Raw genomic sequence first — 25,620 nt, 5'->3', positions numbered from 1 at the left:
CTTCTCAGTGGTAGTCACTGTCCTGTAAGGGTCAGGGTCTTCTCCCAAGTTACTTGAGCAAGAGTCCTGAGAGTTGGACTCAATGTAGATCTCTTCCCTTAAGTGTGTGTGTTTTCCTTCTCCCTGCACTGAGGGCTTTGCCCCAGAGGAAGGGGATGCTGAAGCAAGAGAATCCTGTGTGCTTACAGACTTCCAATGCACTGCCTGTGTAGGCATCTGTGGCTCCTCTCAGACACAGCCCATGGTTGTCACATTCTTACCCCTGTCCTGGGAAGCCCAGATCTAATGCTAGGCTGTGGCATGAAGTGGGTGGGGCTGGAGCAAATCCTCTTTTGGGGTTGGGGAGTGTGGCTTGTTGGTTGCCAGAATTCAAGCAGCCTTGCTGATGTCAGAAGTCTGGCTGCTTCTGGGGTGCTGTTTGAGTAAGAATCAACAATGACCACCATCTGGGCTACACACCAGTACCCAGGGTTTCCTCTGTGTCCCAAGATCAAGTCCGTTCCCAGGTCCTGGCTGCCCAAGATTCAGTGTCAAGCTGTGACGCAGAGTAAGCAGGACCAGAGTGTTCCCTCGGCTCAGACTGGGTAGTGCTGTAAGGTGGCAATCGCTAGAGCATACATCTCTCCACCTTGTCTCTGCAACAGTCCAGCACCCACACACCCCTTAGGAGTAAAGCCTAGACTTCTGCAGCCTTTCTATCTGTCTCAACATTTCTCCAAACATTCGAGGGTGCTTGTCCTCCTCCTCCAGGACTGTCACACTCAGTCTCTGGCTCAACACCCAGGCTAGATGTCCACCCTTGTGATCTGCTTTTTCCTCTTAGTCCCCTTCCAGGGGCACATGTCCCATGCCACTGCTTTTCTCCCCATCCTACTCAATTGTGTGTGTATCTTTCTTACAGCGTTGTGGTTGTATTGGAATCCCTCTACAAGTTTCCAATTAGTTTTCCTTTAAAATTGTTCCACATGTAGTTTTTTTGTGTTTATTGAGGGAGCAGAGCTCCAAGTCCTCTTACTCTGCCATCTTGATCTCCCTCACCCGGTATATATATATTTTTTTATTTCAGTTATTGTATACTTCAGCTCTGACTGATTCTTTTTTTGTATTTTCTATATCTTTGTTAAAATGTTTGCTTTGTTCATCCATGCTTTTCCCAACTTCCGTTGGTATTCTTATTACTATTGCTTTGAACTCTTTATCGGGTAAGTTACTCATCTCTGTGTTATTTGGGATTTTTTCCTTCTTCTTTCAATTGAAACATATTCTTTCAATTGTCTTCTCTTTTTGTTTAACTTTCTCTGCCTCTATGAAATTTCGTGAAACAGTTACCTCTCCCTATCTTGAAAGCATGCCCTTGTGTGGGAGCATCCCTGTGCAGTCTGTGTGTGCCCAGTCGCTTTGTTGGGAGATCTGGATCTGAAGTGTGCACGAGCTGCATCTTCCACCAGGTGGGCTGGCAGTCACCGCTTTGGTGGAAGCTACAGCTGGAGCTGGAGGAGCTGCACCCAGAGCCAGGCATGAGCCAGGGCTTCTTCTGTGTTCAGTGGCCACTAGTGCCATATTGGGGGTCAGCAAAAGGCCCAAAGGTCTGAAGCAAGAGCCCTGAGTGAGTTAGGTTTCTCCTGGGTGTGATTGCTGTCTCTTGGTTGGCATCATGGCTGGGGACGGAGGGCTTGGGGCTGCACATTTGTGCTGGCCTCAATTTTTCCCTTGTCTTCATCTTGTTTAGAAGCTGGTTTGGGGCCTGAGGGATTAGTGCCACAGTACTGAGCTGGCTTTGCGCTCACTGCCAATGGTGGTCGCTAACCTGGAGCTAGATTCCCTCTTCACAAATGTGGGCAGGGACACATATGCTGAAAATAGCTCTCTCTGTCCTGGTCAGAGGTAGGGCCCGCCTCTAAGCCAGTTCCATTCCTTGTAAGTGTGTGCACTCTCATTAGCAGTGAAAGCCCCGCTGCCCCACAATGGAGAGCATGACCAGAGAAATAAGGACTGGAGCAGAAGCCCAGTGCAGACCAGGAGGACATACTGAGATGGTCCTGGCAGACCAGCCAGAGTCCCAGGCAGCTTGCAATCTGCTGCCTCCACACTATGACCAGGAGTAAACAAGTTTATGTGTGAGCTCCTTAAGGGCAGAATCTTGGTCTCTTACAGCCCTGCAGTAAGCCCCACTGGTTTTAAAGCCAGCTAAGGTGGGGGTGCTTGTCCGCCTAGTGTCACGCCCCAGGACTTGGTTGCCTAATGTGTGGCTCAAACCGCTCGCTCCCCAGAAAGGATCCCAGAGTCCATGATATCTCCATCCTCCTGGGTCCCCTGGCAGGGGTTGTGTCCTGACAAGATTGCTGCTCCTCCCTTCCTTCTAGACTGTGTGGATCTTTCTTTACAGCTCTGTTTTGGGAAGAGCTTTTCGGCTGGGCTCCAGGTCACTTTCAGTGAGAGTTGCTCCGCATGTAGTTGTATCTTTGATGTGTTTATGGTGGGAAGTGAGCTCAGCATGTTCCTTCTCTGGCATCATGTTGTCTCTCAAAAAATTATTTGGAAAAAAAAAAGAAATATCCAGGGATGGACCTAGAGACGGTCGTACAGAGTGAAGTAAGTCAGAAAGAGAAAAATAAATATCATATCGTAATGAATCCATGTGGAATCTAGAAAATGGTATAGATGATCTTATTTACAAAGCAGAAATAGAGACACAGACGTAGAGAAAAAATGTATGGACACCAAGGGGGAAAAGTGGGTGTGGAGGGTGGGAATTGAGAGATTGGGATTGACATATATGCGATATGATGTATAAAATAGATAACTAATGAGAACCTACTGTATAGCTCAGGGAAGTCTACTCGATGCTCTTTGGTGACCTAAAAGGAAAGGAAATCCAAAATAAAAGAGGGGATATATGTATATGTATAGCTGATTCACTTTGCTGTACAGCAGAAACTAATACAACATTGTAAAGGAACTATACTCCAATAAAAATTAATTTAAAAAAAAGAAATTTCCAGGAGATGAACTAATCGAGACAGAAGTCAGATTATGTTTCTCAGGGGCTAAACTGAGGGAGGAAATGGAGGCTGACTGCTTTATTTTTCCTCTGGGGGTGACAAAATTCTTTTGAAACTAGATAGAAGTGATGGTTACAACATTGTGTATTTTCTAAAATCCAGTGAATTATATAATAAAGGTTAAATACTGGGTTATGTGAATTTTGCATCAATAAAAAGAAACACGTGAAAACCTTAAAAAATAAAATCCAACCTGTGCAGGGAAAAAAAAAGAATTGATTGAGAGTGAGGGTTCACATTTGCTTATATTTTATCCTCTGCTTTGTCTTCACCAAACATTAATCATGCTTCTCTCTTTCCTACAAGAGACTGAATTAAGTTTTCCCACAGCCTGAGCAAGCCCCCCAATAAAGCAGACATGCCATTTTCAGCTTCTCCTCAAAATGGCTGACCACAGTGAAACCCATTGTCTGTCACAAATGACAGATCATTTCCCTTTATTTGCCCAGCTTCCCCCTCCAAAAATTAAGTTTATCTCTACCTGCTTCCTCCTTTACCCTATAAAAGAAAAACCTTTTTCTTTATGATTTTGAAATGCTCACAGATTTCTGAGGTCAGCAAGTCTATCCTTATCCAACCAGATTTGCACTAATGTAACAAAAAATACACACATTTCCCACATAACATCTATAGAAACAAAACCTCAGCATTTTTTAAGTTTGGTGTTGGTCCCAGAATGGAAAAATAGATTCATGAAACAGAAGAGCAAATACATCATGTATAGAAATTTAATGATCGGTAGATATGGCATTTCAAATCAAAGTATAAAAGATGGCATGTGGAAGTCAGGGAAGTCACAATATTCTCTGCAATAAATCATATCAAAACAATATATTATTCATTAAGTAAAATTATTACTGAACAAATTCCAGGTATACTAAGATCTACCAAAAATGATTAAAATATTGGAAAATGAAGGACAATGTCCTAGGCAAGACTAAAGTAAAACCCATATACTAAATAATTGAAAACCTAAACCAAAATAAAAGTTTATACACAACTCTCAATTTCATCTTTCTACCATTGTAATGGGGATGATATTTTACCCTGTTTATTATCAACATAAGCACAGACATGCAGCATCATCAAGTGAGCCCGATGTTCCAAAATACTTTTGTCCATAGTGGTCGGAAAATGTGCAGTGCACAGGGTGTGCAAGTCATCCCAGACCCAGCACACAGCATTCAACTCTTTGACTGGTGCATCCTTAGTATCTGTCTTTCCTGCCGACATAGTTACTGATTGTCATCCCTGGAGGCAGCCCTGAGCTAGGCAGTTCCATCTGTAATCACATTCCAGTTTAGAAGGGGTGGCTGGATTGTATCTGGTTAATAATGTGCCTGCTCTTTAAGATTCTGGGGCTCCTGGAGAAGGGTTGAACCCAGAAGGAATACAACTATGACTTATACACATATTTCAATTAAAAATCTGCATTTGAGGGCTTCCCTGGTGGTGCAGTGGTTAAGAATCCACCTGCCAATGCAGGGGGCACGGGTTCCAGCCCTGGTCCGGGAAGATCCCACATGATGCAGAGCTACTAAGCCCAGGCACCACAACTGCTGAGCCTGAGCTCTAGAGCCCTCATGCCACAACTATTGAGCCCATGTGCCACAACTGCTGAAGCCCACGCACCTATGAGCAGCCTGCGCACACAAGGAAGAGTAGCCCCCACTCTCCACAGCTAGAGAAAGCCTGTGCGTACCAAGGAAGACCCAACACAGCCAATTAATTAATTAATTAATTTTTAAAATCTGCATTTGAAAGAAGTAATCTGGCCCTAATTTCTGTGTTAAAACCCCATTTGGTATTATTGAGTTTGTTGTTCTTTCTTCTTTTACCCCACTGAAAATGGATAACCTTCAAAGTCGGACATTTCAGACTCCCTTTACTGGTAAAAATATTCTTAGAGGCCTAAAGTTGTTGCTACTTTTGCTTCCAACTTACCAGCCCCTCCCAATGAAATGAATATTTTCTCTTCCTCCTTTACCCTTCACCAGAAATAAAGCAAGCCACAAGGTTTTTCAGGGGAAGAAATGTTTATGGTGACAAAAGACACCAAAATCAGAGGTTCAAGACATGTGATACAATAAAGAGTTTTGCATCGTTTTTTAAAAAGTCATATAATTTAAAGATATATTCATATGAAGATATACCATACATACAACACATGTATCATGCACACGTATTTATTCTTAACAATTTAGAGGCAATAAGTAAAAACAATGAATAAAATAGAGATCATGAAAAAGATATGAGTAAATAATTCACAAGGAGCACTATGAAAATACAAAACTACATGAAAGTTTCAACTAACAGGTAATGAGAGAAATACAAATTAATATGACATTAAGATAATTGCTCACCTATCAAATTAGGGAGAAATGAAAACATTTGATAATGTATAATTTCAAGTTTCTAACACATCTGGGACCCCTAAGTCTCTCAATGCTTACGTGCTAAGTTTATAGAATCTTAGAATTGTAAAGTTGAAAGATTCTTTACAATCCATCTAGACTGGCCTTGTCATTCTCTTGAGGAAAGAACCTGTACCTCCTTCAGCGAAATTGGTTCATATTCTTCCAAGTCTTTGACTTTTTACCTATCCATATATATGTAATGAACATACTTCCTGACTTAAGTTCCTGTGTCTCTTCTTCTATTAATTTTCTTCTAAATAAGATAAATGATCAGCTAGAGCATAGAAGTCACTTAAACCACATGTCGACAAAATTTTTTCTTTGTCTTTAGTTTTCAAAAGTTTGATTGTGGTGTATCTTGGCTTGCATTTCTTTGAGTTTATCCTATTTGAGTTTATTTCCTCAGCTTTTTGAATCTATTTGTTTTGTCTTTTGGAAAGTCTGAATAATCTTTAGGCATTTTTCCCTCTGAATAAATTTTGAGTTTCATATTCTCTAATCTCCCTCAAATTCAGTGAAAGAAATAGTAGATTTGATTATTGTCCTACAGGTCTCTGACATTCTGTTCATCTACTGGTAGTCTATTTTCTCTCTGTTGTTCATCTTTAGAAAATTACATTGTTCTGTCTTCTAGTTTTAGTACATAAATACTAATATGATGATTGTTAATATCTGGATTCAAGAAAGAGAAGTTGCTGTCAAGTTATTTACCAATTCTTTGCCATTTCTTAGAATTTTCATAAACTTCCTATTTGAGATAGTTTTTAAAAAGAAGTTTGAAACAATGAGGGAAAATGATAATTTTTTTTCCATAAAGGAAAAGCAATTTGAATATCATCTAGTTTTATATCAGAAACCATGGGTTCCATTGGAATGTAACACAACATTTTCAAGTGTTGAAAGAAGAGTTGCCATCCCAAAATTCTATATCCAGAAATTATATCATTCAGAAATCAAGGTGAACTTAAGACTTTTTTTAATAAAACTTACTTTCCTAAATCTTAAATAACACATGGTGTTATGCTATGAATTATATCCACCAAAATCATATGTTGATGGTGTAACCACCTTTCACATGACTGTAGTTGGAGATAGGGTCGTTTAGGAGTAAATGAGTTATATGAGGTCATTAGGTTGGGGCCCTAATTGGTAGCATTGATGTCCTTACAAGAAGAGGAAAACACACCAATGTCTCTCTATATATATCTATCTCTCTCCCTCTTCCTCCAGAGAGAAGACCATGTGAGGACACAGCTAGAAGGTGGCCAGCTACAGAAACCAACTCTGTCATCACCTTGATGTTGTACATCCAGCCTCCAAAACTGTGACAAATTTAATTTCTGTTGTTAAACCACCCAGTTTATGCTATGTTGTTATGCCAGGGCTAGCAAACTAATACACATGGACACACAAAAGACAAAGAACACATGAAAAATGTAAACAAAGAAAATCACCTTAATTCTACAACAAGGAATTTTGGGAAGATTGTGAAGTATGTTTTTCCCATCTTCTAAAACATATCAGGAATATTTTCTTTTATCATTAAATGAATCTAAAATATTTTTTGAATATTGTCAAAGAATAAAAACACCTTAATTTTTGATGTGCCATGGTTTAAGGATATGGTAACATGAGGGAGATCTTTATGGTGATGAAATATTTATGATTCTTGATTACAGTGACACAGGAATCTACACATGTGAAAAAAGATATGGAACTATACACACACATGGTACTAATGTCTATCTTTTGGTTTAAATATTTGACTATCATTATATAAAAATGTAATCTCTTCAGGAAAGTGGCTGAATGGTACAGAGAAAAACTTGATACTATTTTTGCAACTTCTTGTGGATTTATATTTATTTCAAAATAAAAAACTTTAAAAGTTTGAGGATCCTCAAACAGTTAAAAACAGAACTACCATAAAATCCAACAATTCCAATGCAGAGTATCTGAAGGAAACGAAAACACTAATGCAAAAAGATATATGCAGGGACTCCCTGGTGGTCCAGGGAAGTGTCTGTGAATGAGCAAATGAATGAAAAATATGTATGATGTGTATATATACTTACATATAGACATATGGTATATATATATATGTATAAACATGTACATGTATATATGTGTGTGTACACACACACACACGAGAATATTATTCAGCCATGAAAAAGAAATCTTGCAACAGCATCGAGGTAACTTGAAGATGCTATGCTAAGTGAAATAAATGACAGAAAAAGACAAATACTGTCTAAGCTCACTTATATGTGGAATCTTAAAAAACAGCAACAACAAACTCATAGATACAGAGAACAGATTGATAGTGGCCAGAAGCAGAGGGGTTGGGAGGGGATGAAATGAACAAAGGGAGTTGAAAGGAACAAACTTTCAGTTGTAACATAAATAGTTCATAAACATGTACTATACAACATGGCAACTATAGTTAATAATACTGTATTGCATATTTGAAAGCTGCTAACGGAGGAGATCTTAAAAGTTCTCATCACAAGAAAGAAAATTTTGTAACTATGTATGGTGACAGAAGTTAACTAGATTTATTATGGTGATCATTTTGCAATATACACAAATATCAACTCATTAGGATGTACACCTGAAACATATTATGTTATAGGTCACTTATACCTCAATTTTTTAATGACTATAAATAGATAATAAGTAGATATTTCTATTCTCTCTAATCTAAGGTTTCCATAGGGGCAAAAAGTAGAGTGAGTGTTCATGTTCTGGAGGTCTTTTAATACACATTATCACATCTTCCTATCAAAAAGATTTATAAACCACCTGCAAGGAGGATTTCAACACAAAAATTTTAATGATATGCAAATAGTTAAAAGATAGAACTAGAGTTTCTGAGACATTAATCATAGGGAAGATTAACGGGAAACAAGAACCCAGACCAGTGGTTTCCTAAGTCAGCTCCTCCTGGGCGCAAGTCAGACTTAAAACAAGAAGTCTTTTCAACACACACAGACCAAGATCAGATGTCTTCCGTGGCTGAACTTGCTGGTCTCTGCACCATGGGAAACGGATATGTACAGCTGCTGCCAGGTGAGTAGAATAATGGTAATGCGGATAGACAACTAAAGCTATCTGGGGGCCTTCTATGCAATTTGAGAACAATCTCTCTTCTTGATTGATACCTGGCTTGTTTTCCCATTGTCTTGATAAGAGATAAAGGGATAAAATTTTAAGAGAAATATTACTTGCTTATGTTAATTTGAAAGGAGAACATTAGTGATAATTATACCTAGTGAAATGTGTTAATGAGGACTTAACAGAGATGTCTCATTTTACCACCTGTATCCACTTTCTCTATTTAAACACACCAATAAGATTCATATGTGTAGATAGATAGATGATAGATAGAGGTAGATGATGATAGATAGATAGATAGATAGATAGATAGATAGATAGATAGATAGATGATAGATAGATAGATAGATAGGGACAGAGACAGACAGAGACAGAGACAGATACAGAGAGACAGAAACTAAGACAGAGAGACACAGACACAGAGAGAGAAAAAGGGATTTATTTTAAGGAATTGGTTCATAAGAATGTGAAGCCTGGAAAAGTGCAATCTTCAGGGCAGGCTGAAAACCCAGGAAAGACTTGATGTTGCATCTCAAGTCCAGAGATGGTCCAGAAGCAGAATTCCCTTTTCTTCAGTGGGGTCAGTAGTTTTTCTATAAGATATTCAACTGCTTGGACAAGGATCACCCACATTATAGAGGGTAATCTGCTTTACTCAAAGTCTACTGAATTAAATGTTAATCTCATCTAAGAAAAAATGCTTTCATAGCAACACCTACACTAGTTTTTTTTTGGGGAGGGTACACCAAGTTCAATCATCTGTTTTTATACACATATCCCTGTAATTCCCTCCCTCCCTCGACTCCCCCCTACACTAGTTTTTGACCAAATATCTGGGTACTGTGGGAAGCCAAATTGGTACACCACATATAGTATCATTTTCAGAAGAGTAGATACCCAAATTATCTGAAAACTATAATGTGCTAAGAAAAACATCACCATTTAGTCTATAAGCTTTGTGTGCATTTTGGGATGATTTAAAGGAAAATAACAGTGAATTAGTGAAAAAACAAAAACAAAAAAAAGCAATATCAGTAAGGTCAGCTTCATTCTGATGAGTCTTTATTTCCCTCAATGTTTAGGATAATACCTGTTACCTACTAAGTTAGATGTTCCTTATATGTTGTCCTCATTGGTTGGAAATTGTTTACTGCTTTTTATGAAAATAGTCACATTTCTTATCATCTGATATGTGGAACCTGAATCTTTGAATGCTGGGAACATTTGCAGAAAATCCTCTACAGACTCACAGATCTGAAAAAAAATTTTCATAGGGATCATTGGTTCACATGGATGGGATGATAGACTAACAGGTGGTCCAGTTATTGCTTGTAGGGTAGATTTCATTCCTTCATATCCGTAATGGTTTTTATACCACAAAGCCTGCTCAGTAACTTATTTCTCAGGGCTGGGCTGGAAATCAATGGCTGTGCCCTCAATGCACTATAGGAAGACCAGAAGCCCATTTGGGAGGAACCATAGAAGCCATGGGAACTGTACCTGGACAAGCCACTTAATCAGGGGATAGTGGCTCTACCTACAGGTGCATTTGTTCTCACACCTCACCTGTCCTCAATTCACTCTCTCTCAATTCACTAGCTCCACACCCTGGTGACATCAGCAGCAGCAAGGGCTCATACTTTGGGCTGATTGACTCCAGTACCAGGCACTGTCTAGTATGCCCTGAAACATGTACCTTACACAGAGAAATCCTCAAAGCATAGTTCTGCCATTGCCAGAGAACAAAGAACCTGTGTATGGGCAAAAGCACTACAATCTGAAAACTCTTCTTAACATTTATCCCCTCCACTGGGACAGATTGGAGTCTCTGAGTTGTGTCCCTGTCATCAGCTCTCTGTGCACATTGTCCCCTTACATGTAGACTTGAGGTTCCATGAGGACTCTGTCTCTTGGTGACTAACTCCTCCAGGAGTCCCAAGAGATAAAGAGGACAGGCTGAGTCCTCGATTCTGAGTAAAATATGGGAGACTGGGGGATACTGCTGGAAGTGGTGGTTTGCAGGACCAGAGCCACCTCCCCAGGAGGCAGTGGCAGAGGGGACATTGAAATTGGAACTAAATCTGCTCTTTTTGTCACCTCTCTGTTTTTTTCAGCCCCAGGATTCTTGATGTTGCTGTTTTTGCCATTGGGATCCGCAGCCCTGAGCATTACACGTGAGTCTGCCCAACCAACTCCAATAATGGCATAAGCTGGCGAGTGCCTGCTGGGGTCTGGGTCCTCTCACTCACAATGAAGAGAAAGTAGTCTCCTTCTGCACAGAAATCTCAGAAAAGGTCCTCTGGGGATAAGAGAAGCTATTTCTCCCTCCCTAGCATTTAGACCAGAGATTTCTGTCTCTTCCTCTTCCAGTGACAGCTATCCCTCTCTCTTCCCTCTTCTCCTCTGCTCTTGGGCACCCAGAGAGCAGCTGGTTTCATCCAGTTCATTAGACTTCTGACTATGCCTCCACCCCCACAGCCTGTGCTCACTGGTGTCCACTGAACCCTCCATTTGTAAGTGCCTGTCACTACATCTTGAGATTCAATTCTTCATCTGGGGAGAATTCACCAACCCCTTAGAGAGTTGTGATGACATAGCTGGTTTGGGGTGGTGAAAATGCACACCGAGATTTAGGGACTGATTGTGGGGCATCCAGAGCCCTCAGCCCTGGGAGCAGCACAAGAATGTCATGTCAAGGATAAGAGAGAGGTGACAGTGCAGGGAACTATGTGAGCAGTGGGCAATCAGGTTTTTATCATCAGTAGGTAGAGTGCTGAGAGCATACATCTAGACCTGAGGTACCCATGTTCAAAATCTAACTCCACCACTGACTGGCTCTCTAATACTTAGGAAATTATCTTTTCTCTCTTTGCCTCATTTTGCTTATTGTGAACTGGGGATAAACATTGGACCTACTCCACATATTTAGTGTGAGATTTAATATTTACCTGCATGGGGAAAAAAAGGTAAAGTCTAGTACACAAGCAATAGACAAGAAATGCGAGCTATCGTCATTGCTACCGCTGTCATGATTTTTATTATTACTATGATTACCATCATTATGATTATTTTCATAGCACATATTAAAGGGAGAAACAATGAAAGCAATAGGAGGAAAGAAACACCCAGGTCTAGGGTCTGGAATCTCACACTCTATTCTTAAATCAAGCTTGCTGGGAATCCTGCCTTGCTCACAATTATAGTTCCCCAACTCATCCTCACAGAAGACCGAGGAGGCAAGCAGAGCTAGCATTGTTTTTTTCTCCCCCTACCTTCAGTTCTTTGTCCTCTCCCCACCACTCACCTCGGCAACCACCCATCTGTTCTCTGTCTATGAGTTCATTTTTTTTTAAAACCACATATAAGTAGGATCATATACTACTTGTCTTTTTCCGTCTCTTACTTCACTTTGCAAAATGCCTTCAAGGGCCATGCATGATATCACAAATGGCAGGATTTCCTTCTTTTATGGATAAGATTCCACGACATACATATAACCCTTTGTCATTACTCATTCATCTGTCAACAGACCTGAGGTGGTTTCCAATCCCTTGGCTATTGTAAACAGTTCTGCAGTGAACTGAGGATGCAGTCTCTTCAAGATAGTGATTTCATTTCCATCGAATAAATATCCATCAATGGAATATCTGCATCATATTGTATTTTTTTAACTTGAATTTGGCTTTTCTCTCTGTTAAGAGGACAAGTTTTCTTTTTCGTTTTCATTTTTTTAAGTACTTATTTATTTATTTACTTATTGGCTGCATTGGGTCTTCATTGCTGCACACGAACTTTTGTGGCGAGTTGGGGCTACTCCTCATTGCAGTGCGGGAGCTCCCCATTGTGATGGCTTCTCTTTTGTTGTGGAGCACGGGCTCCAGGCACGTGGGCTTCAGTAGTTGTGGCACATGGGCTCAATAGTTGTGGCTCATGGGCTCTAGAGTGCAGGCTCAATAGTTGTGGTGCACGGGCTTAGTTGCTCCACGACATGTGGAATCCTCCAGGAGCAGAGATCAAACCCGTGTCCCCTGCATTGGCAGGCGGATTCTTAACCATTGCGCCACCTAGGAAGTCCCTGTATTTTTATTTTTAACTTGTAGGGGAATTTCCACAGTTTTCCAGAGTGGATGCGCCAATTTACATTCCCACTGGTGACCAATAGTACCTTTTCTCTACATCCTCACCACCACTTGTTATTTCTTTTCTTTTTTATAATAGCCATTCCACCAGGCGCAAGGTGATATTTCATTGTGGTTTTTATTTGCATTTCCCTCAGGATTAGTGATGTTGAGTACCTTTTCGTGTACCTATTGGCCATTTGGATATCTTCTTTATGAAAATGTCTATTCATATCATCCACACATTTTTCACTGGATTATTTTTTTTTGCTATTGAGTTGAATGAGTTTTTTATGTATTTTTAATGTTAACCCTTTATCAGATATATATTTGCAAATATTTCCTCCAAACTGTAGGTCACCTTTTCACTTTGTTGATGGTTTTCTTTGCTGTACTGAAGCTTTTGTTTGATGTAATCTCACTTGTCTATTTTTACATTTGTTGCCTTTGCTCTTGGAGTCAAATCTAAAAAATCATTGCCAAGACTGATGTCAAGGACTTTAACCCCTATGTTTTTTCTATGAATTTTATGGTTTAATGGTAACATCGTTTATTATCAAATTTGGGTTCAAACTTATTGAGTAACATCAAAAGTCATGCAACTAATAGAGTGGAACAGTCAAATCCATATCTAAAACTAAGGGGTTTTTAATTATCAACACAACAGAATCATAGAAGGAAATTATAATACTTAAATGACAAAGATGGCAATTTTGTAATGTGCACCTTAACAAAATTTTTAAATAGGGGAAAAGGAAATTACAGCGTTTTAACATCAAGAAATACTTTTTACCCACTCAAAATACTCTTAGATAAATATTTATTAATAATAAAAGAAAATGTTCCTAATATATAGAATGTGGAAAAACTGCCCCTGAAATTTTTCATAGTCTGTGTAATGGGCTTTTCGGTGATTTTCTTTGTTTTCATTTTTTACATTTTCTTTTTTCCAAGAACCCATGTGTTATTTAATATTGGGAAAAGTAAATTTAATCAGGGAAAAACAAGGATATTTTTTCAGATCTTTATTGGGGTATAATTGCTTTACAATGTTGTGTTAGTTTCTACTGTACAACAAAGTGAATCAGCTATGTGTATACATACATCCCCATATTCCCTCTCTCTAGAGCCTCCCTCTCCCCATCCCTATCCACCCTTCTAGGTCATCACAAAGCATCAAGCTGATCTCCCTGTGCTATGAAGCAACTTCCCACTAACCATCCATTTTACATTTGGTAGTGTATATATGTCAATGCTACTCTCGAGCTTTGTCCCAGCTTCGCCTTCCCCACCGTGTCCTCAAGTCCATTCTCTATGTCTGCATCTTCATTCTTTCCCTGTCACTAGATTCATCAGTACCGTTTTTTTTAGATTCCATGCTTATGCATTGGCATACAATATTTGTTTTTCTCTTTCTGACTTACTTCACTCTGTATGACAGTCTCTAGGTCCATCTACCTCACTACAAATAACTCAATTTCATTACTTTTTATGAGTAATATTCCATTGTATATATGTGCCACATCTTCTTTATCCATTCATCTGTCGATGGACATTTAGGTTGCTTCCATGTCCTTGCTATTGTAAATAGTGTTGCAATGAATATTGTGGTACATGTATCTTTTTGAAGTATGCTTTTCTCAGAGTATATGCCCAGTAGTGGGATTGTTGGGTCATATGGTAGCTATATTTTTAGTTTTTTAAGGAACCTCCATACTGTTTTCCATAGGGGCTCTACCAATTTACATTCCCACCAATAGTGCAGGAGGATTCCCTTTTCTTTGCACCCTCTCCAGCATTTATTGTTTCTAGATTTTTTGATGATGGCCATTCTGGTGGATGTGAGGTGATACCTCATTGTGGTTTTGATTTGCATTTCTCTAATGATTAGTGATGTTGAGCATCTTTTCATGTGTTTGTTGGTCATCTATAAACAAAGATATTTTGATTACTGTTCAGCCCTTCCATGGCCCTAGAGGTATCCTAAAGATTCCTTTGTACATTTGCATGTGTGTTTCTCATGGAGATTTGCAGACCAGGTGAACATGAAGAGGCGATCCTGCTGCTAACGCAACTGGATCCCAGCTCCTTTCCGGGAGGGCAGTTGTCAGATGAGGATTTTCCAAAGGTCATGTCCTCCCACCCCACACACATTTCCAACTTTACCCCACTCAACTCCACCCCATTCCATCATCCCTGAAAACAGGTGTCCAGACATTGCCACCATCTGAGAACAAAGGAGGAAATCCCATTGCCCAGGTTGGGATGGAACATGCATCCCTCCACCTTCCACTCATGTCCTGGTGTTCATACCCACAACTTGGGCCTGGGGCCTTAGAACAGAAATGTATGAGTTCAGAGAAAAAAAGTTCTTTGAGGGGAGACCAGTCACCAGCCATGACTCATCATGACTCCATGAGTCCCTTTAGGCTATAAAAGTCTTTGTTCCCCTGTTTGGAATGCTCAAGGGCCAAACATTCTGTCCCTGCATTTTGATTCATCTTATATCCCTGGTTCTTACTAAGCTGTCATTGTTCTTAGTCAATGGTGTCCAGCCCCTCCTCTGTGGGTTCCTGAACTATTGGGCAACTTTCCTCTCGTGTTTAGAGAACAGGGAGACATAAAAGTGTCAGAAAATATTCTCAATGCCTCAGCCGTGACCAGCTTCCTCCTGCTTCCTCATTTCACTTCTGCGTGACAGGCTCTGATAAAATGGGATTCCCCCAGGAGTGCTGATAGCAAGACTCTCCCAGACACATCCTGGGGCATCTTTAAAAGGCCTGACATTGGTAGCTGGTGGAGTGTCTCATGAAGATTGTGGAGAGTACTTGAGCAGCTCTGGGTAAAGGGGGATGGAAGCCAACAATGGGCAGGGGCCTGACCACTTGGCTCTAACCTCAGGAAATGAGGTTAGACTGACAGGTATCACCCTGGACAGCCCTTACCATGACTTTTTCTATTTCCTTAGCATTGTTGGCAGCTGTCAATGCCACTGTCACCCTGACTGGAGTTCACCCCCAGGTTCCCTGTAGTGCAAACAGCATCACAGGAGAAAGTCTGTAGCTGATGCAGTGCCTCTGTCTAGCTCAAAAGGCCTGCAGAGTGGATGCAGACCTCCTGCCAGTCCTATCAGGCATAGCAGAGTATCTGAATCTAGGTGTCTTCAGACCTAGCCAGAGAGCAAAGATGAGCAGAGCAGTCAAGTGACTTTCTGGAATAGCTGGCTTCAGGCCAGACTAGCCCCAAGAGTGTCATCCAGGAGCTGAGTTCTGTCTAGTCCTTGTGTCAGGCTCCATATGGAGGCCAGTGTCTCTGCCTTGTGGGAATTCACACCTTTGAGGGGTGACCTTTTGTCTTGTGTTCCAGACACCAAGGAGTGTGATTCACACATGAAAGGGTCCTGTGGATTATATGCAGATTGCATGGACAAGAAAGGGAGCTACTGCATGTGCAACCCAGGATACAAGCTTGCTTCTGAGGCAGCATTGTTCAGGAATGAGAATAAGAATAAGTGTCAAGGTAAGTACCACCCTATATCTTCCATCTCCTCATCCATGAGGTCACTGGCCCCACTTTCTCCAGGCATCAACCCCAAGACTCAGAACCCTTCACAAAGTGCCACTACTACAATTTTGGATGGCCCACTTCCCACCTGGCATCTTACTTTTCTAAAGCATACAGAGGGGTGGTGTTCAAGATACTTCAGGAGCTCACAGCACGTTGCTTTCCGATATGATATCCACCCTCTTATTCTCCATCACTGCCAAGATGATAACTTTTCCCACTGAAGCCACATGAGATTGGCCATGCCAGGAGCCATCTTAGAGCCCCCCGGCCATGATGGACCCAGGAAATCCATCCATAAATAAATGAGGGGAAAGACTGAAGGGTGGGCCCACCTCTCCCAGTGTGCCTTGTCCCTAGCAAACAACCACACCTGGAGAAGATGCCTCCTGGCATCCTGACCTGATTCTTTGGACACTCAGCCTTCATCTATTTCCCCATGAAAGGCTCCACCCTGCCCCTGGCCAAGAATTTCAATTCATGGTTCTGTGGGCACCTCAGGTGGTGGGGACCAAGGAGGATGCTGTGTTTGCATGAGCAGAGTGACTTGGACCATGCCACACACAGACAGTCCAACGAATGGAAGAGGCTCCCATCCTGACCAGATGGAAAGACAGGGTGTCCTTGTGAACATTGCCCCATGCCGACCCTCTAGTGAGGAGGGCAACCCAGGCCTGATTTTGGCGAAGGTCATTTAGGGACAGAAGATGAAAGCTGAAACCCACTGCTCAGGGCCCACAAGTCTATGTGGGAGGCCAAGGGACAAGAAGACACTAGCATCTACCACCCCTCATCCATGACAATCTACTCCCCTCTTCAGCCACCCAGACTTCACTCAGGGCTGGTCTTGCCCAGATGTGGATTCTCACCACTTTCTGCCAGCACAGAGGATGCCATCCTGGGGATTAGAAAAGGCACAGACACAGGCCCAAGGCTGCATGTATGGAGGAGGTGCCCATTGTAACGCCAGGCTGGCCCACACTGTCTGGGCAACCCTGGCCTGTCTGGCATCATCTTCACTCTCCTCGCCCCTACCTGAAAGCCCCTTGAGGGGCCTGGCTCAAGGATGGGTCTTGGTTCAGCTTCATGGAGCTGGAGTCTCAGAGAGAGCATAGATGGGAGAGCCTGTTCTGCCTAGGTCACTGGAATTCCAAGGAGAACTCAGGCAGTGAGCAGCCACCCAGGGGGAGTTAGGACAAAGGCCATCCCTGGAAGCCAAGAAGGTCCTGTTCAGGAAATGGAGTGTTTCTCTCACACTCAGTTCCCAAGAAGGCCACCCCGGCCTTTGTCCCAATCCTCAGGCTGGGACACAGGTGGCCATGATGACCCTGTCCCCTCTCCTGAGGAGCTGCCCAGGGAACTGAGGGCATCAGGGCTGACAAACAGGGAGGACCCACGTCACTTCCAACCATACCTAGATAACAGAGATTCTAGCCACCACATACACTCGAAAGGAGACAATAGGGCCTACCCAAAGCCTTTGCCAGAGAAAAAAGAGCCTGTACATGCACAAAGGCACATCAACGTGAAGACTTTCTCTTTCAAGTTTTATGTCCTCCATTGGAAGAGGCTGGAGGTTCTAACTGTGTCCTCGTCAACAGCTATCTGCATATATTCTGTCCCTGCACTTGTAGCACTTGAGGTCCCATGAAGTCTGTGCCTGTCAGTGACTGATTCCTCAGGGAGTTCAGGGAGATGGAGTGGAAAGGCGGAGGCTTCCATTCCCAGGAAAGTACAGGAGCCTCAGTGATGCTTCTGAAATTCAGTGGGAGGCAGGCCCAGAGCCACCTACTAAGGAGGCAATGGCCATGAGAACAGGGTTTTGATTGGAACTGGACTCTCTTCTCATCATCTCTGTCTTTCTGCCACAGAAGTCTTGGTGCTGCTGCTGTTGACATTAGGATCTGAAGGCCACAGCCCTAGAGGTGAGTCTACCCAGCCAGTCCCATTAGTGACATGAGCTAGGGTTTGGGTACTGGGATCTGGGTCCTCTCACCAACAAAGTGGGGAAAGGAGGCTTATTCTGCAAATGGGGCTCAGACATAGTCCTCTGGGGATAACAGCTGTATGTCTTCCCTAAATGCCCAGAAGTTTTTGTCTCATCTTCTTCCATTGGCAGCCATGCCTGCCAACCTCCCTGCCTTCCTTCTTTCCTTCCAACCTTCCTCTTTCCTTCCCCTTGTATACTGTTGAACCCCCATCTGGCAGCTATCCTCCTCCATTTCTTGGGCCTTCTAAAATGATCTCTGTCCCCACAGCCTTGACCCCAACATCCTATGCTGGGGAGTGTCCTCCAAACTCCAAATGCGTCAATGCCAACACCTATTGCTACATGCCAGGATTCAGGTCTCCATCTTGGGAGATCTTCACCAGCCCCTTGAAGGATATAGTACAGAGGCCTGGGGGTTGTAGAGGGGCACACAGAGTTTGGGGAGAGGGGGCATGGGGCTTCCAGAGCCATTAGCCCTGAGAGAAGCCATTAGCAGAGAAGCCTTTCAGCAAGGGTAAGAGAGAGGTGACTGCAGGGAAGTGTGAGGGGAGCGGGTCATTAGGTTTTCTTTTTTTTTTTATTTTTTTTTTATTATTATTTTATTTTATTTTTTTGGGGGTACACCAAGTTCAATCAACTGTTTTTATACACATATCCCCATATTCCTTCCCTTCCTTGACGCCCCCCCTCAAGTCCCCCCCACCCTCCCTGCCCCAGTCCTCTAAGGCATCTTCCATCCTCGAGTTGGACTCCCTTTGTTATACAACTTCCCACTGACTATTTTACAGTTGGTAGTATATATATGTCTGTGCTACTCTCTCGCTTCTTCTCAGTTTCCCTTTCACCCCCCACCCCCTCCCATACCTCGAGTTCTCCAGTCCTCATTAGGTTTTCATGATCACCAGGGAGGGTGTGGAGAGCTTAATGGGAAGACTGAGCTACCTGGATTCTAAGCCTAGGTCTACCCTCTGTTATTTAGAAAACTGTTTATCCTCTCTTTGCCTAATTCTGCTTATCTGTAAATTGGGAACAATCATTGTACCTACCATACCACACATGGATGGTGTTAGATGTTAAATCTGCGTGTGAAAAGAATAGTTAAAGAGCAGTACAGAGAGTAAATTATCAACAAAAGCAAGCTATTATCAATATTACTGTATTCTTCTTCTTATATTATTATTATTATTTGTATGGCACAAAGAAGTGGTGGGGTGGGATTGTAGAAGCAAAGGAGGAAAGAAACACCCAGGGCCTGGGAGCTCAGGCTCTCTTGCCAGCTCCAGCTCACAGGGAATCCTTTCCACTCACCATTACGGTTTCTCACTCACTCCTCACAGCAGACCCAGGAGGCAAGCACAGCTAGCATGGTTTTAACTTTCCACTTCACACCTTTCACCACACCCCAGAACCCCTACTTCTGGCAGCCACCTATCTATTCTCCGCATCTCTGAGTTTTGTTTATTTTGTTAGGTTCCACATATAAGTGAGAGCATATAATTTTTCTCTTTTCTGTCTGACATTTCACTTAGCCTAATGCCCATAAGGTCCATTTATGTTATTGCAAAATGGCAGGATTTCCATCCCTTATACAGCTGAGTCATAGTCCAGTGTAAACATACACCATTTTTTCATCATCCATTCATCTATCAATAGACACTTGGGTCATTTCCACACCTTGGCTATTGTAAAATAATGCAGCAGTGAACATGGGGTGCATATATCTTTTGGATTAGCATTTTTGTTTTCTTCCAACAAATACCCAGAAGTGGAATTGTGAGACCATATCATAATTCTCTTTACAATATTTTGGGGAACCTTCATCCTGTTTCCCATAGTGGCTACACCCATTTTCATTCCTATCAGCAGTGCACAACGGTTCACCTTTCCCACATCCTGGCCAACACTTGTTGTAGCTTGTCTTTCTGATGATAGTCATTCTAACAGGTGTGAGGTGATACCTCATTGTGGCTTTGATTTGCAGTTCTCTGATGATTAGTGATGTTGAGCATCTTTTGATGTGTCTCTTGGCCATCTGTATTTCTTCTTTAAAAAAAAAACTCTACAATTCAATATCTATTAAAATAAGTATGTAAGTTAAAATATTAAAAATAAATTTCAGTGTCAGATGAATTCCTTGGAAAAAAAGTGTATATAGATCATCTACCCATTTTTAATCAAATTATTTGGGGTTTTTGCTATTGAGTTGTAAGAATTCTTTGTATAATTCAGTTGTTAACGACTTAGCAGATTCATAATTTCCAAATTTTTTCTCTTAAACTGTAAGTTGTCTTTTCATTTTATTGATGGCTCCCTTTGCTCTGCTGAAGTTTTTATATTTTTTATTCTTTCGATCTTTGTTGGAGTATAATAGATTTACACTGTTGTGCCAGTTTCCACTATACAACAAAATGACTCACCTGTATTTATACATATATCCCCATATCCCCTCCCTTTTGAGCCTCACTCCCACCCTCCCTATCTCACCCCCTAGGTCATCACCAATCATCGAGTTCATCTCCCTGTGTTATGCAGTTGCTTCCCACTAGCCATCTGTTTTACATTTGGTAGTGTATATATGTCAATGCTACTCTCTCACTTTGTCCCAGCTTCTCCTTCCCCCGTCCCTGTGTCCTCAAGTCTGTTCTCTACATCTGCATCTTTATTCTTCCTCTGTCACTGAGTTCATCAGTACATTTTTTCAGATTCCATATATATGTGTTACATTAAGGTATTTGTTTTTCTCTTTCTGACTTACTTCACTCTGTATGACAAACTCTAGGTCTGTCCACCTCATTACAAATAACTCAATTGCTAAAGCTTTTTAAAGTAGTCCTACTTATTTTTGCTTTTTTTTTTTTTTGCCTTTGTTTTTGGAGTCAAATCCAAAAAATCTGCCAAGACTGATGTCAAGGGGCCAACTCCCTATATTTTCTTCTGTGAATTTTATGGTACAGAGTAGCATCATTTTTAAATAATCATAATTGGGCTCAAGGAGATTGAGTGACTTACCCAAAGTCACACAATCATAAGGTACTGGGACCTAGATCCAGATCCAATGATCTAACACCAAAGAATATTATTCTACAAGATCATAAACAGAAATTATATTTCTTAAAAGGTTTAAGATGGTCAGTTTTATGTTGTGTGACTTTTACCATAATTTAAAAATGTTAGAAGTGAAATTATATGGTTTTTACACCAAGAAATTATTTAGCTGTTCATAATGGTCTGAGATATATATTTATTCCTAATAAAAGAAAATATTCCCAATATGTTTGTAATGGTTAAAAAAAAAATCCCTAAAAATTTCCTGAAGTAAGTTTAGTAGATTCATGGGTGATTTTCTTTCTTCTAAGTATACATTTGTTATTTAATACCAGGGATAAGTAGTTTTTATCAGGGAAGAATAAAGACGTTGTGATCAATAGCCAGCCTATCCGTGAGCCTAGAGGTATCCTAGAGGTTGCTGTGTGCTTTGTGCATGTGCATGTGAGAGTCTTGTGGAGATTTATAGACTCTTATTTTTTGAATAAATTTTATTTATTTATTTAATTTGTTTATTGGCTGCATTGGGTCTTCGTTGCTGTGCACAGGCTTTCGTTAGTTGTGGCAAGCAGGGGCTACTCTTCATTGTGGTGCAAGGGCTTCACGTTGCTGTGGCTTCTCTTATTGTGGAGCACAGGCTCTAGGTGAGTGAGCTTCAGTAGTTGTGGCACACAGGCTCAGTAGTTGTGGCACACGGGCTTAGTGGGATCTTCCCGGAACAGGGCTTGAACCTGTGTCCCCTGCGTTGGCAGGCAGATTCTTAACCACATGCCACCAAGGAAGTCCCAAAGATTTACAGACTCTTGAATGTGGAGATAATCTAGCTGCTAGTGTAGCTGGATCCCAGCTCCTTCCTGGCAGCATACCTGTCAGGTTGAGGAACTACCCATCCTCTTGTCTTCTCCTCTCAGCCCTCATTCCCACCTGTCCCTCACTCCACTCCACCCCACCCCCTTACCCTTTAAGACGGGTCTCCAGCTACTATCACCATCTGAGAAAGGAAGAGGAAGTCCCAGTGCTCAGATGGGGACTGAGCATGAATCCCTCAGGTGTGTGACCTGGTGCTGACACCCACACCTGGGTCTGGGGCCTGAGAAGGGAAATTCACAAGTCAGAGAACTCTGATCTGGGAGAGGCCAGTTCCCTGCCCTGACCCATCATGATGTCCTGAGTCCTTCAGGCACTAAAGTCGTTGGCCCCCTCTTTGGAATGTTCAGGGCCTATCATTCTGTCCCTTCATTCTGATTCACTCTTGTGACCGTTGTTCTGATTAAACTGTTGCTCTTTTTGAGAAATACTGTTCAGCCCTAGGTGAGTGCGTCCCTGAGCTCCTCAAAGGGGACCGAGCTCATGGGCATCTTTCCTCTCATATTCAGAGAAGAGAGAAAAGTTAGATAGAAAATAATCCCAGAACCTCCACATAGGGTCACTTCTGGAAGTTCAAAATATCCCATTGCCCACCTGGCATCTTATTGCTGAAAATACAAGAGAAGGATGCCATTCCAGGTACGTCAGGAACTCACACAGAGCTGTGCTTCAGGGCAACAACCATCCTCTTCCCCATTATCACTGACTGCCAGGATGAAACCCTTCCCCACGAGAGCCCACATGGGCCCAGAAAAACCCCAGGGTCATTCTCACACATCATGGACCATGATGGACATAGGGACTCTGTCCAGAAATGAAGGCGTGAGGATATTCTAGGCCAGGCCCACCTTCCCCAGAGAACCCTGTCCCTGCCAACAACACTGCCACCCTGACCCCACTTCTGAGCTGCTCAGCCTCAGTCTATTTCCCCACACAAGGCTCCACCCTGACTCTATTCAGTAATTTCTGTTCCCAAGCCTGAGCGCAATTCAGATGAGCAGGAGGATGTCAGGGCCTCCCCCCACACACACACACATGGAGATTTGGGTGAACAGAAGAAGCTTCCACCTGGGCCAGATGGCAACAGAGACCATCATCAGGAACCGCTGCCCCAGGACCCACTCTCTCCCACGGAGGTTAACCCAGGCTCCATGGGGGCCAGACCACTGCAGGACAGTAGATGAAGTCTAGGCATCACTGGAGGGGTTCATAGGTCTATATCCCTGGTGGGAGGCCAAGAAACCAGATCCCAGAAACTCCTGCCACCCCTTGCCCATCAGATCCCATTCCCCTCTCCAGCCAGCCCACCTTCACCCACCGCTGGCCTTCTTTACATGTGGATACTCACCACTTCCTGCCAGTGCAGGGAATGCCTTCCTGGGCATCAAAAAAGGTACCAGGGCTGCCTAGCTAGACATCAGCCCTCACTGTCCACAGCAACCTGATACCACTGTCTGGGTGGCCCTGGACTTTCCAGCAACTCCTTCATTCTCCTTGCTCCTGCCCTATAGCTTCCTCCTTGGGGAGCCTGGATCAGGTACACATCTTGGTCCATCTCTGTCAAGCTGTCTCAGAGTTCATGTGGATGGGAGAATGTGGCCCAGCCAGCATCATTGCGATTCCAGGTGGAATTCAGCTAGAGAGCAGCCACCCTGAGTAATTAGGACAAAGGCCATTACTGGGGGCAAAGACAGGTCATGGTTGGGAAATGCAGAATTTCCCCTAAACTCAATTCCCAAGAAGGCCCATTCTGGGATTTGTCCACATGCTCAGGATAGGACACAGGTGGTCATGATGTCCTACCAGCCTGGCAGACAGGTAGAACTCAGGCCGGTTTCATCCACATCTGGACAACAGAGTATTTAGGCCACCACATTTACCCATAGGAAGCCTCCATGTGAATAAGAAAAAGTACCCACCCACTCACCAGGAAGGAGACAAGGGGGTCTTCCAGATGCTTCTATGCCAAAGTGGGGAACCTCAATAACCAAATATTCAGGGATTAATGTCTGGGATGATACCTGGACTGACCCGACACCAGATCCTATCCTCAGCGCACACACACACACGCACACACATGCTCTCATACCTAATGAACTGCTGTCCTGTCCCCTGCAGAGATCTCATTCCCCATCTGGACCAAACCCCCAGGAATCAAGAGCCAGGTGAGTGGCCTCAGCAGAGAACAGATGGCAGGAAATCCCTCCGCACAGCCCGCCAATTTCCCCCCAAGCTCCCCCATCCTCTCATGAGGCTCTCTGACCCCCACATCTCCTTCTTCCCAGAGGCTTTCCCACTTCTTTAACAGAGTCCAGGATCTCAGTGGAAGCTTCATGTCAAACTCTGTCCAGAACACTATCCAGGTAAGGGCAGGACCCAGGGGAGGCAGGTGGAAACACCGCATAGGGACCTGGGGAAGATCCTTGCTGGGAGGAGATGCCCCAACATGATAGTGCACTGCTCTGAGGTCCCGCCTCTCCCAGGGTGGGCAGGAAGAACGGACACTCAGGTATTTGTACTCACTGTTAGACACCCACGTGCACCTTCTAACAACCTTTACTCTTGCAGTTCCTGAATATTGGGTTTGTGACATCCTTGACATTCATGAACAAGACTGACCACCCAAGACATGAGAAAAGTTAACCACCCAAGGTTGACCACTCAAGGCAAAGGCCATCCAAGGAATCCCACTTCTTACTTCCTTTATCACTCAAACAGTTTCCAGGCCCTGTTCTCTGGGACTGAGTGGGTAACGTGTCATGCAACCTCTCAGGTACATGGGCTACTGGCACTGTGTCCTCATCCCCACAGGACCTCATACAGGAGGTGGATGAAATGTTGGAGAACCCCGGGGACCTGAAAACCCTGCCCCTCTCTGAGCAGCACATTGTGGCCAATAACCTCCTCTTTGGCCTGGAGAATGTCCTGAGAGGGCTGAGCAAGGCCCTGCCCAATGGGTCATTGACCTTCAGTTCATCTGCAGGCACAGGTATGTACCTGGGACTGCTTCCAGCCTTTTCCTCTGCCTGTTCCAAGTTCTTTCCTCCCTCAACCTCACTGGAGCCAAGGGACCAGGCTTATATTTTGTGTTTCTCTCAGAAATAATAAAAGTTTTTTAAAAACAGTTAATTATGCTAAGCAAAATAAATCAGACAGAGGAAGACAAATACCACATGATTTCACTTATATGAGGGATTAAAAAAAAACTCATCAATACAGAGAACGGGTTGGTGGTTGCCAGAGACCAGGGTGGGAGTCCAGGAAATGGTGAAAAGGGTCAAAAGATACAAGCTTCCAGGTACAAAATAAGGAAATCATGGAGATGTAATCTAAAGAGTGCCAACTGTACTGTGTATTTTAAGTTGCTATGAAAGCACATCCTAAAAGGACTTATCACAAAAAAATTTTTTTAACTCTGTATGGTGACAGATTTTAACTAGACT

General features: G+C 42.7%; 1 protein-coding gene across 1 annotated transcript in view; it reads left to right on the top strand.

The window, feature by feature from the left end:
- Positions 1–435: 435 nt before the first annotated feature.
- The window catches only part of LOC130836242 (adhesion G protein-coupled receptor E2-like), a 54,782-nt gene continuing 29,597 nt past the window's right edge, over positions 436–25,620 (top strand). Inside the window, exons 1-9 of the mRNA XM_057708309.1 lie at positions 436–547; positions 1,348–1,586; positions 8,368–8,548; positions 10,708–10,767; positions 16,078–16,230; positions 18,147–18,200; positions 24,296–24,342; positions 24,463–24,540; positions 24,989–25,166. Of these exons, the coding sequence (XP_057564292.1) occupies positions 436–547; positions 1,348–1,586; positions 8,368–8,548; positions 10,708–10,767; positions 16,078–16,230; positions 18,147–18,200; positions 24,296–24,342; positions 24,463–24,540; positions 24,989–25,166 (1,102 nt within the window). The remainder of the gene's footprint in view (positions 548–1,347; positions 1,587–8,367; positions 8,549–10,707; positions 10,768–16,077; positions 16,231–18,146; positions 18,201–24,295; positions 24,343–24,462; positions 24,541–24,988; positions 25,167–25,620) is intronic.

The sequence above is a fragment of the Hippopotamus amphibius genome, chromosome 15 (assembly GCF_030028045.1).
Source record: "Hippopotamus amphibius kiboko isolate mHipAmp2 chromosome 15, mHipAmp2.hap2, whole genome shotgun sequence".
NCBI lineage: Eukaryota > Metazoa > Chordata > Mammalia > Artiodactyla > Hippopotamidae > Hippopotamus > Hippopotamus amphibius.
This window is presented reverse-complemented; position numbering and strand designations above follow the sequence as displayed.